The sequence below is a fragment of the Diceros bicornis genome, chromosome 5 (genome assembly GCF_020826845.1).
Source record: "Diceros bicornis minor isolate mBicDic1 chromosome 5, mDicBic1.mat.cur, whole genome shotgun sequence".
Classification (NCBI taxonomy): Eukaryota; Metazoa; Chordata; class Mammalia; order Perissodactyla; family Rhinocerotidae; genus Diceros; species Diceros bicornis.
In genome coordinates this window covers 64325151-64337223 of record NC_080744.1, presented here as the reverse complement: position 1 = coordinate 64337223, position 12073 = coordinate 64325151, and the positions used below count along the sequence as shown (strand labels likewise).

General features: G+C 37.1%; 1 protein-coding gene across 6 annotated transcripts in view; it reads left to right on the top strand.

Annotated features, from left to right (window-relative positions):
* The window catches only part of UACA (uveal autoantigen with coiled-coil domains and ankyrin repeats), a 98143-nt gene that overhangs the window by 67727 nt on the left and 18343 nt on the right, over positions 1-12073 (top strand). For all 6 annotated transcript variants that reach the window (XM_058541971.1, XM_058541969.1, XM_058541970.1 and 3 more), the window contains exons 6-9: positions 5577-5647; positions 5751-5857; positions 8299-8480; positions 9981-10018. In XM_058541971.1, coding sequence (XP_058397954.1) covers positions 5577-5647; positions 5751-5857; positions 8299-8480; positions 9981-10018 — 398 coding nt within the window. The remainder of the gene's footprint in view (positions 1-5576; positions 5648-5750; positions 5858-8298; positions 8481-9980; positions 10019-12073) is intronic.

Sequence of the window (12073 nt, the reverse complement as noted above, 5' to 3'; positions counted from 1 at the left end):
TATTTAGATATCATAAAGAAAATACGTAGAAAAAAATTAGATATTTAAGTATTTTTGGAATGTAAGTTAGTCTGACCTCTGGCCTGCCTCTGAAATTCCTACAGTTTACTGAGAAAGAAAAAAAAAACCTGCCCTCTCTTTTCCTGTATATGGAATATCTGCAATAGATGATAGTGGTCTGTGTTAAAACTATATTATACTTCAAATTTCCTTCAAACTTTTATGCCTTAATTTTCTTTGTTTTTTTATTTTTACATTTTACGTGTTTTACCATAGTTTAATCTCTCACACAATGCATTTTTCTCTTTTGTTTTTGTATAGAGTGGTATAATTTGCAAAGCAGTTTTACATACATTATCATTTGAGTCTCACAATGACCCCTGTGAGTTTCTATAGTTTTTTTATTTTTATGATAATTTTGTATTGCTACCTAAAATAAATAAAAACATAATAATTAAATAAAAAATTAAAAAATAAGCCTAGATTCATATGATATACATAGCAAGCTTGTATAGTTATGGAATTATCAAAACAAATTTACAAATGGAATTTAAAATAATAAAAAAAAATTACAATTCGGGCCGGCCCCGTGGCTTAGCGGTTAAGTGCGCGCGCTCCGCTACTGGCGGCGCGGGTTCGGATCCTGGGCGCGCACTGAGGCACCGCTTCTCCGGCCATGCTGAGGCTGCGTCCCACATACAGCAACTAGAAGGATGTGGAACTATGACATACAACTATCTACTGGGGCTTTGGGGAGGCAAAAAAAGGAGGAGGATTGGCAATAGATGTTAGCTCAGAGCCAGTCTTCCTCAGCAAAAAGAGGAGGATTGGCACAGATGTTAGCTCAGGGCTGATGTTCCTCACCAAAAAAAAAAAAAAAATACAATTCATTTTGGTAGTGCTAACTTATTGTACTTGATGGAATTTTAAAATGATTTTGCTGCTTGCTGAAGTAGGAATATATGTCATGTGATATTTCTATTCTCCTACCACCTTTTCCTAGTTGTTTTTTTTATTAGTCCAACCTTTTTAATAATCATTTTTAAAAAATTATTTTTTAGCTTTTTATTATGGAAAATTTCAAACCTACATAAAATTAGAGAGAATGTTATATATTAAAACACCTCATACCCTTCACCCAGCTTAGACAGTTGTCAATATCTGACCAATCTTGATTCATACCACCACCCCTTATTTTTCCACTCCACTGGCATATTGTTTTTTCAAACCATAACATGAAATATTTATTTCAATTATAGTCAGTTCTCATCATATTCTATTTTACAAGACGTTTAATATCTTTTTCATAATAACAACAAAAAAATTATGTGCTACTAGACCAATTAACAGACTAGAACTTTTCTGTTATTAGTGGCATGTCTGATTTTCACATTAGTTATTTATTCTCCAAAGCCAGTCAGCAGCATTCAATAGCATCACACAATTTTACCAGAGATGTACCAAGTCTTTTATCATTTTTCTCACTTTACATGAGAAAGAGTGTATTGATCATCTTGTTTATATAGCTTGGAATAAACTTGGAAAAATTAATTATATTAGATCTATATCATTTTAGTTCTGATTGTTTTTATCCACAGGCATATTTTATTTTATTTATTTTTATTTTTTTATTTTATTTTATTTTTTTTGGTGAGGAAGATTGGCCCTGAGCTAACATCTGTTGCCAATCTTCCTCTTTTTGCTTGAGGAAGATTCACCCTGAGCTAACATCTGTGCCAGTCTTCCTCTATTTTGTATGTGGGTCGCTGCCATAGCATGGCTGGTGAGTGATATAGGTCCATGCCCGGGATCCGAACCTGTGAACCCAGGCCGCTGAAGTGGAGCACACTGAACTTCACCACTAGGCCATGGGGCTGGCCCCTCCACTGGCATATTTTAAATCAAATACAAGACATAAAATTTTATCCATAAACAATTCAGTTTATATCTCTAAAAGATAATGATTGTATTTTGTAACCTAAATGTAATACCATTATCACACTTAATGCATTTGAAAATGTTTTCAATATCGTCTAGTCAATGTTCAGTTTTCCCCAGTTGTTTTTACTTTTATTTTTTATGCCTTATTGAGGTATAATTGTTATACAAAACCTCTACATTATTAACGATATGATATTGTGCAATTTAAAATATATTGAGGGTAGATCTCATAAAGCAACCAAAAACAAAACACACATATGCACAAAAGAGCACAAGAAAATTTTTAGAGGTGACACATACGTTTAGTACCCTGATTGTGGTGATGGTATCATGGTGTATGCATATGTCCAAACTCATGAAAATGTATACATTAAATATGTGTAATTTTTTGTATACTGTAAATTTTATTGTCCCTGTATTTAAAACTGGTACAACTTAATCAATTGAAATCTTAATATTTCTTCAGTAGATGTGCAGATGAAGTTAGAATGAAAACTAAGTTGATGTAATAAAAGAACTCCAATATCAGCTGCTTATAAAAAAAATTGTTGAGTGGTATAGGTTGGCAGGTGACTTGAGATCGTTCATGAACTGAATTCTTTCCATCTTGTTGTTCCCGTTTCCTCTGTTATTTTCCTCAGCTACAAGGTTGAGCAGGGTTGTAGTCATATCCATGTTCCGGCCAGCAGGAGGGGAAAGAGAGCATGGAGGAGCACACGCCCAAAGTCTAAGGCCCAGATTTGGAAGTGGTAGATAGCCCTCTACTCATATTGCATAGACAAGAGCAAAGTCAATTGGTTGAATTTATCTACAAGGGAGGCCCAGAAATATGATCTCTAGGTGACTAGTCATGGCCCAGCTGCTCCACTGTAGGAGAAGGGGAAAACAGATTGGTAACAAATTGCATTTTTCTGCCACAGTCCAGCCCTCTGGCCTTCCTGATATTCCTGCAGCCCCTACTTCTCACACATAGAACCTTTTATTCCTGCCCCATGAGAGAGGATACATAACCAGTCCAGTTACTGAAGCTACCTTAATGTCTGGGATTTCTGGGTGATGTGCAGTTTTCTCATTTTGGCTCTGATGTGGCTCTTCATGGTCCAGCAATCTGTAAACTCAGAAGAGATCTGCTTCTCCTGATATATAGAGATGGAACAAGAACAAGATCAGTGAAATAAAGACTTCCTTTCAGAAAAGGGAGAACCAGGAAACACACAGCAGTCCCTAGTCAATAGCAGGTATGCTGCTGAGCAAAACTTGCGAAGACTTCCTTCATACTGAGGTCTTGGAGTAAATTTCATGGTTAGCTCTTCTGGGTGCTGCCCTTTCTCTGTTTTCTGGGAGAAATCCCTTGTCCCTTGTCCTCTGTGGGCCCTAGCTCTGCCTTCTGGGAGGTTCTTCCTTGTCCGTTATTCTCCAAAGTCACAGGTAAATTGGATGTTTTTGAGAGTATGCCCTCTGTAGAAGCAGCTTAAGGGCAGGAGCAGTTATGAGTTTTAGCCAGCTGGGCTTTTGAGGTCTTGGGTAGTTACAATTCCCTCAAAACCTTGGTAGGTTTCTGGTATGTTTGTTGCCAGCCACTTCCATATGTCAGGAACCATCTCCAAAGTTATTTTCTGGACATAAAGTTCTTAACCCTCCGTTATTTCTAGACTCACAATTCTCTATCTCATTTTAATGCTGCTACCTCAAAGCCATCTGAAATAATAGTCTTGGATGGAAGTATAATATCCTCAATTTGACCTGTACTCCAGGGCTGGATCTTTTTTTCTTTTTTCCTCATTGGGAGGTCTTTGAGAAAAGTTTTATGTCTTGCTGTTTGATATAGAGAAACAATTGGCTTCTCCACACTTGCGAGGTGCCAAATATCTAGACACTCTCTTTTCCCTTCCATCTGTGTTCATAAATTGGCTAATTCTTGCTTGACCTCATCTCTTTCTTATAATACCTTACTAAAAGCATTAAGCAGCTGCCAGTCTGTGCTGAAATTTTGGCTCTTCTCTATTGCTTCACCTAGAAGGCTCCATAGTCACGTGGTGTACTTTCTAAATTATCATAGATGATTGCTCTATCAGATGTTTTGCCACAGCATGAGAAAAATCACAAAGTTTCTAGCCTGAAATATGTTTACTCACCACCTAGTACCCAACCACTAAACCAGTACCATATAATTTAGGTATTTGTTATAGCAGCACCTGCCTCCTGATAGCAATTTTTGTCTTAGGGATAGGCTAGGCTGCTGTGACAAAGACACTATAAAATAACACTGGCTTTAAAAAACCCACAGAATTTATTTCTTTCATATCACAGTCCTTACATTCAGATTGGCTTGTGCCTCTGCTCCATATGGTCATTCAGGTACCCAGATTTCTTCCATTTTGCAGTTCTACCATTGCCTAGGGTGTCGTCCTCATCTTTAAGGCTGAAGCTGATAGTAGACACCTGTTTTTCTGCTAACAGGAAGGGGAAAGATCATGGAGGAATGTATAACCACTCTGTTAAGCCCTAAACTCAGAAGGTAGCACTCATCACTCCTGTCAGATTCCGTTGGCATGTTCTAACTCACGTAGTCATGCCCACATGCAAGGGAGACTGGGAACTGTGGTCTCTAGGTGAGCCACCATCCCAGCACAACTTTATTACCATGGAGAGTTTGGTGAACAGCTGGCACTCTCCATCATAGCACCTTTAATACTTATGTTACTTGTTCAATATATTATAACTCTTGAATTTATTATGCTTTACATTTTTTAATTCTTATTTTTAATCAGGCCTGAATGGCTGTTAATTTTACGATTCCTGAATTAATGTGTTCAGTTTCAGTTTATCTTTTTTTTTAAGATTATATATTTTATATAAAAGACTTGCTGAATTAAAGACATAAGAAATGAAAATTTACTTGATTCTCTTATTTATGTTTGGTTTTATTCTATTGAATTTAACCAAAAAAAAAAAAGCTGACTTTGTCAGTACCTTTTGTGCTAGTGATCTAGTATCAACTCATAAGGCTTTTTAAAAAAACTCATGGGGAGTGTGAACACAGTCCTATTTTATGAATTTAACACTAATTTTTTTCATAATGCAAATATGAACTCTACTGTTAGAGAAGAAGCATTGTGTGATTTTTTAATATAATTTTTAGCAAAATGACCCTGCTTTGCATCATTAAGGGCAGACATTACAGTCTCTGCTTTTAAAAGGAAATATGAATTGTATAAGTCATACTTTATTTACTGTGGCTCTTCTATTAAAAAATGAGTATGATTCTTTAAAAAAAATATTGAGTTAACACTTCAGTTATAGCCATGTTTAAAAATACTCTATGAATAGAAAATTTAAGTTTGATTTTTGTTATCTGTGTTTACCTTTAGAAACCTTTAGAATAGCAGTATATTTCTGTCTTCTATAAGGATGACAATATTCCTTGGTCCTAATTATACAAAATTTATAAAATGATCTTGTTTAATCCATTTTCAGATAAAAAACTGATGCTTATAATGCTAAACTGAGAGTGAAGGATGTGAAGCTTGGTAGTTTAGAAATTGAAGAATGTATGCCTTCTATGGACCTAGCAAAACACCATGTGTCTTACCAACACATGTTCACCATTTATCATCTTCCTTTGTTCCTCAAAGCTATGGCTGACTGTCCTTCTAGCATACAGCTGCTTTGCGACCATGGGGCCTCGGTGAATGCCAAAGATGTAGTAAGTCAAAACATGTTTATTCTCATTTCAACTCAAGTATTCTAACTTTTGTGTTTTGGGAGATTTGTTGTCTTAATGCTGTTTCATTTTTCTTGTTGCTTAGGATGGGCGGACACCACTTGTTCTGGCTACTCAAATGTGCAGGCCAACAATATGTCAACTGCTGATAGATAGAGGGGCGGATATTAATTCCAGAGACAAACAAAACAGGTAATTAATTCTTTTATCACAGCTCCCCAGATGCCAGCTGGATGCACAGTGATTCTGAAACACTGCTGCTGTGACTTGGCCCTTCCATCCTCTTGGTTCTCCCCTTCCTTGGAATTAGCACCCACTTGTTATTTTTCTTCAGAGTCTACTGAAGAAGGAAGGAGAGGGAAATAGGGGAAGATGACAGGCTAACTGCGGAATACAAGCAGTGATTAGGGCCTGTGTTCAAGTCAAAGAGCTGAAGAAAGAGGAATTATATCTCAGTTACTTTAAGCTTTAAAAAAGTCTTTAATGAAATGGTCTCAAATAAGATATGTGGAAGAAGAGTAAAACATTACATGTACCGTCTGCTTCTTCGTTAGTGATTCTTTTGAGAGTAAAGTGGGTCTTGGCTATCCTGGAGGTTGACGTGTTTCAATATAGATTTTCTCAAGGTCTTTTCTCTCCTTACCCTGCCTGGGCTCAGTGCCACCGCCTTCTCTGAAACTGAGATCATCTCTGTACCCCAAGATTCCCTTAGTTTATTTTTGCTTCTGTCTTTGCAACATCTTTGATGTTATTTTAGTCAGTGTGCACTCATACTTTGTATCTGTAATTCTCCCTTTCCCCTTCTCTAGCTCTAGTGTATCATGGTGCTTGCTATATTATATTCTAATGTTTATGGTCACAAAATTTCTGACACCAAAGTATCTGAAATACATCCCCTTCATTAGTTTTGAAGCATTACAAAAATTTATAACAAGTTTCTGGGATTTTATAGATGATTACTAGTAAAATTGTTATTTTCTTTTGACTTAATTTTATTCTTCTAAACATATATTCTATTGTTTGTAGTTCATTGCAAATAGATAAGTATAATAAAATAATATTTAGACACCAGATTTTATAACTCTAATTGTTTTTATTGTTCAAGCATCTCAAAGGAGGAAATTCTTAAACAATTAAATCATTAACAGGATTATTAAGAAAGTGGTTTTTTTGTATTACTTTGTTTTTGCAGGTGGTGTAGTCTGGTTCCAAATATGACTAAGAAAATTTGATTTACAAATAAATTTTAGGATCAGAGAGGGATGATCTGGTTGATCCATGTATAATGCCTTATTTTTTTTTATAAATCTTATATTTTTCCAAGTACGTTTGTCTCTATTTTTTCTCACTGGGCCTTCACGAAAAAAACAGTGAGATAGGGCAATGTGTATTATATAGACTAGATAGCAGATGATGTTAAAAATAAGTTAAAATCTTAGTTTCTGACACTCTGTATTCAAGTTTCTTTTTTTTTTTCTTCCTGTCCTATCTATAGCATTTTTTCCCTAATAAAAACTTTGTTAATGCCTATTGTATATAAAATTGTATTCTGTCAACTACTGGGGAGTATAAAAGAGAAATAAAACATACATAGCGGAGTAAAGACAAGAATCTTTCCTTATGAAATCCAGTGCATATTCACAATCGAAGACAGAGTTAGATACTGCAGGATAAGTCATTTCATTTCATTAGGTGTGGTTTTCTTCAGTGGTAAAAGTAGAGAATTGGACAAAATAATTTCTAGGGTCCTTTTAAATTTCTATGATGATTTAATTGTTTTGTTACATTATTACTATTTGCCGATATACTGTTAAATGCTTAAGTGCTGATTATTCTATCATGGCAGAATAAACAAATGGTCCATGATAATGGGATTAATTGAGGAAGGTTTATTTGAGGAGGTGAGTTTTGAAATTAAGGGTGAAGATGTGAATGTCTCCGGGTAGGAGAAGGAAGGCTCTTCTAAGGAGAGAGATCAGGAACAGGAATCTGATTCTTGTTCTGGAGCAGAAGGGATTCACCTAGGGAGTTCTGCGTGGTGTGTTCATTCATGAAAGGACTTGAATAGTTTGGTAATTTACTTGTAGGACATAGAAGGACTGGAATAAAGAAGGTTAGTTTGGTAGTAGAAGTAACAAAGGTATATGAGGTGATATAAGATTTTAGCTCTGCAAACTAAGACACAAAGCAAATGTTTTTATGAATGTGATAAAGTTAAAATATAAGATAAAAATATGAAGTAAAATCTGTATCTGTAACAAGAATGACTTTTTTGTGTGTGTGTGTGAGGAAGATTAGCCCTGAGCTAACATCCATTGCCAATCCTCCTCTTTTTTGCTGAGGAAGACTGGCCCTGGGCTAACATCCGTGCCCATCTTCTTCTCCTTTATATGGGACGCCACCACAGCGTGGCTTGACAAGTGGTGCATCGGTCCGTGCCCGATATCCGAACCTACAAACCCGGGGCCACCGAAGCGGAGTGCGCGAACTTCACCACTGCGCCACCAGGCCGGCCCCAAGAGTGACTTTTTAAAGCAGTATCTGTTCTTTAAGAAGGGGGGCCTCTGGAAGATTTCTGAAATATTTTCTTGGATCTTTCTCAAGGTCTCTTATTACTCCGTCTTTTCTTTTAGAACTGCTCTCATGCTAGGTTGCGAGTACGGTTGCAAAGATGCAGTAGACGTCTTAATTAAAAATGGTGCTGATGTAAGCTTGCTGGATGCCCTTGGCCATGATAGTTCTTACTATGCAAGAATTGGTGACAATCTGGACATTCTAACCTTATTGAAGACTGCATCGGAAAATACCAACAAAGGTACCAGCAGTTTTCTGTAGCTAGAAAAGTCCTGGTTAACAAAGAGCAGCTTTTAAAGATTTAGGTGGTAGAACTACAATTTATAAGAGGCAAAATGTTCCTTCTGATAAACAGCGTTGGTTCTTCTCCCTCTATGCCATGGCTTTGTGTATTTACATTATAGTCACTTGTTTTGAGGCAGTGTGTGTTGCATATATTGTCTGGTTTATTGAGTAAACCATACTATAGTGTGGATTCATTTAAGAACTGAGGAGAAAGAGTCAAATCAAGTGTTTTACTAATATATATATACACGTGTATATATGTATATATATATTTTATAAGGAGGGGTGAAGCTCTTTTGTACTTAAATAGTTTTATTTTTTTTTATTTTATTTTATTTTTTTGTGAGGAAGATCAGCCCTGAGCTAACATCCATGCTAATCCTCCTGTTTTTGCTGAGGAAGACCGACTGTGAGCTAACATCTATTGCCAATCCTCCTCCTTTTTTTTCTCCCCCGCCAAAGCCCCAGTAGATAGTTGTATGTCATAGGTGCACATCCTTCTAGTTGCTGTATGTGGGACGCGGCCTCAGCATAGCTGGACAAGCGGTGCGTTGGTGCGCGCCTGGGATCCGAACCTGGGCCGCCAGTAGCGGAGCGCGCGCACTCAACCGCTAAGCCACCGAGCCAGCCCCTGTACTTACATAGTTTTAAAGAAAGAATCATTATTTAAATGTGTATATAAAATATTCAACCAATATTTATTGAATACCTGTGCCAAGTATTTTTCTATGTTTATTAAAGAGAAATTGGAAAATACAGAAAAGCACAACAAATAAAATTAGTCACTCATCCTACCACTGAGGAGCTTCTGTTAACATTTTGAGGGATATCCTTCCAGTCTTTCCCTATGCATAAAATTGAGGTCACTTGAGTGAGCTGTAGATTATTTTTTGTGTAATGTATTTTGAAGGCTTTTCCCTCAGAAATAAATATTTTTTCTACAGTATGATTTTTATTGATGCATAAAATTACATCTGTTTTAGTTTAATTTAAGGAATTTTCTGTAGGTGTCATTGAAGTTGTGTACAGTTTTTACCAGTATAAATAACAATTTAATGAATAAAAATTTTAGCATATTTTTATTATACCCTTAGGATCAATTCCTAGAAATTGAGTCATGAAGTTCCAGGGTATGCACACTTTATTGACAAATTGCCTTCCAATTTAGCAGAGTTTTAAATTTGACATTTTTTACCTGCCTCTCCTCCCTAGCATTGAATATTTTCTACCTGGATGTTGTCATAGCAAAAAATCTTTGCCAGTTTGAAAGGCAAAAATGATATTTCACTTTTGTTTTAGCTGTAAAGTAGTAGTAGAGTTCTTTTAGAGGAACCTTTAAAATGTATTTCTTTAAAATTGACTCAGTTGTATAGTTAGGGAACGCGTATCCACCCAAGTTAACCTGCTGTTTCACTGTTCCTCTTTCTCCTCTCTTTCTCTCCCTTTAAATCTTCAGGGAGAGAACTTTGGAAGAAAGGACCATCTTTACAACAGGTAGGTATTAATTTAAAAAAATTGTACATATTGTGCAATTTAAGTAAAGTGCTTGCTCAGACTGGTTAATGTTTATACATAACTGTTTTGACTTTAAATGCATGCTGTTCTCTTCATTTCATTGTGCCCTTGTAGAACTTAGTTACTAAGATCTTGAGGCTTTATCTTGATACCGTCACTCAGCTTGAGACAGTGGATCTTAATTACAATGAATGTATCCACAGGGAAATAAATAGCCTCCTGATTGCTGGCCTTGAATATCCAGCCCTTTGAAGTATGAGATACTGCACCTTGTTGAGATTCTTTTTTTTTTTTCCCCCCGAAAGCCCCAGTAGATAGTTGTATGTCATAGCTGCACATCCTTCTAGTTGTTGTATGTGGGACACTGCCTCAGCACGGCCGGAGAAGCAGTGTGTCGGTGCGCGCCCGGGATCCGAACCCGGGCCGCCAGCAGCGGAGTGCGCGCACTTAACCGCTAAGCCACGGGGCCGGCCCTTGAGATTCTTAAATGATGAATTTTAGCCTGGCAGGTCATAGACAGTTTGCCCCTATTCTCCCTTAATAACACAGCCAAATATTTACTGTTATGGGAAAATTCTTCCAATGCAGTAAGAAATGAAGAAAACAGAATTCAAAACTGGTTGTGTATTGTGATTTCAATACCACTGTTAGCGCTTTCTTTTTTTTGCTGTGTGTATTTAATTAATGAGGATTTTACTTAAAAAAAAAACACACAATACATGAAATAATTCCTAGCTTACACTAATTTTATTATCAAATCACTGTTTAACCCTGGTTTTGTGTCCCAGTCTCAGTAAATGTCTTATCATTTTCCCCTAATCTCTTCGAGTGAAAGTAAGTGGGGTTGGTTTACGGCACTCTCACCATCTGCTCAAAAGCTAGTGTGGGCAGCTCTCCTCTTCTGCTGGCCATTCCTTTCCAAGCTTTCAGCTTTTCTCTAGTGAGAGGAACCTGAGCACTTCCAAACCCTGAAGAGAAAGTCATCAGGTACCTTCTGAACAATTCTGATCATCATTCTGCATCATTTCTCTACCTCTCACCTGATTCTGACAGCTATATTAAAGTATGTTTTCCTTTTTAATCCATCACAGTTAAGTAATAGGTTCATGCATGGGTCATGTCTGCTGTCACTTTTCTTTTCCATCTGGAGCAACTGTTTCAACCTTTTCTCCCATTCCTCAGATAACCTAAGTAGGGGTAGAGTGAAATAAAATGTACACTGTTATGTCTGTACCAGCTGTCTCACACAGAATCCGAGAAAATGATTCCTGAAATATACAGATATTTAAAATAAGGAATTATTGAATATTACTATGGGAATGATATTCTGCTTAGTGCTCTAGGAGTTATCTAAACGAACACATGGAGTTAATTTTCTGCTAGGAACAGTAAACTCATTTGTTTCCATTATTTATTAAATATATTTTAAAATATCTGCTGTAAGTGGGATTTGTTCTTGTACTAAGGGAGGTGTAATCCCTGTTATCAAGAGGACTACAGTATAGTTTAAAAAATAAGATTTACTCAGTTATTTGCTTAACAGATATCTGTAGAGCACCTACTATATGCCAGTTACTGTTCTAAGTGCTGGGGATATCATGGTAGTCAAAGTCCCTGCCCTCATGGAGCTCCCAGCCTCGTGAGAGAGATGAGCAATAAGCACATTAGTATCATAGCAGATGCTTTGAGGAAAAGTGGAACAGGATTAGGGGATGAAGAGGGAGAGGGCAGGAACCTGTTTTAGATTGTGTGGTCAGCAAAGGCCTCTCTCAGGAAGTGACATTTGAGCAGAGGTCTCAAGGACATGAGGAGGGAGCCACGGGGCTCTGTGGGAGGAGCCTCGCAGGTGGAGGGAAGGGCAAGTACCAAGCTGCTGATGAGGGAGCATTTGAGCATGTCCATGGGCAGTAGAAGGCCAGAGCGACAGGAGTGATGTGCACATGGCAGAGCAAGAGAAGAGATGGGTGAGGTGACCAGGTGCCACATTATGAAGGACCCTCTGAAGGGAAGGCGGGAGTGAAAGTGGTATGATGA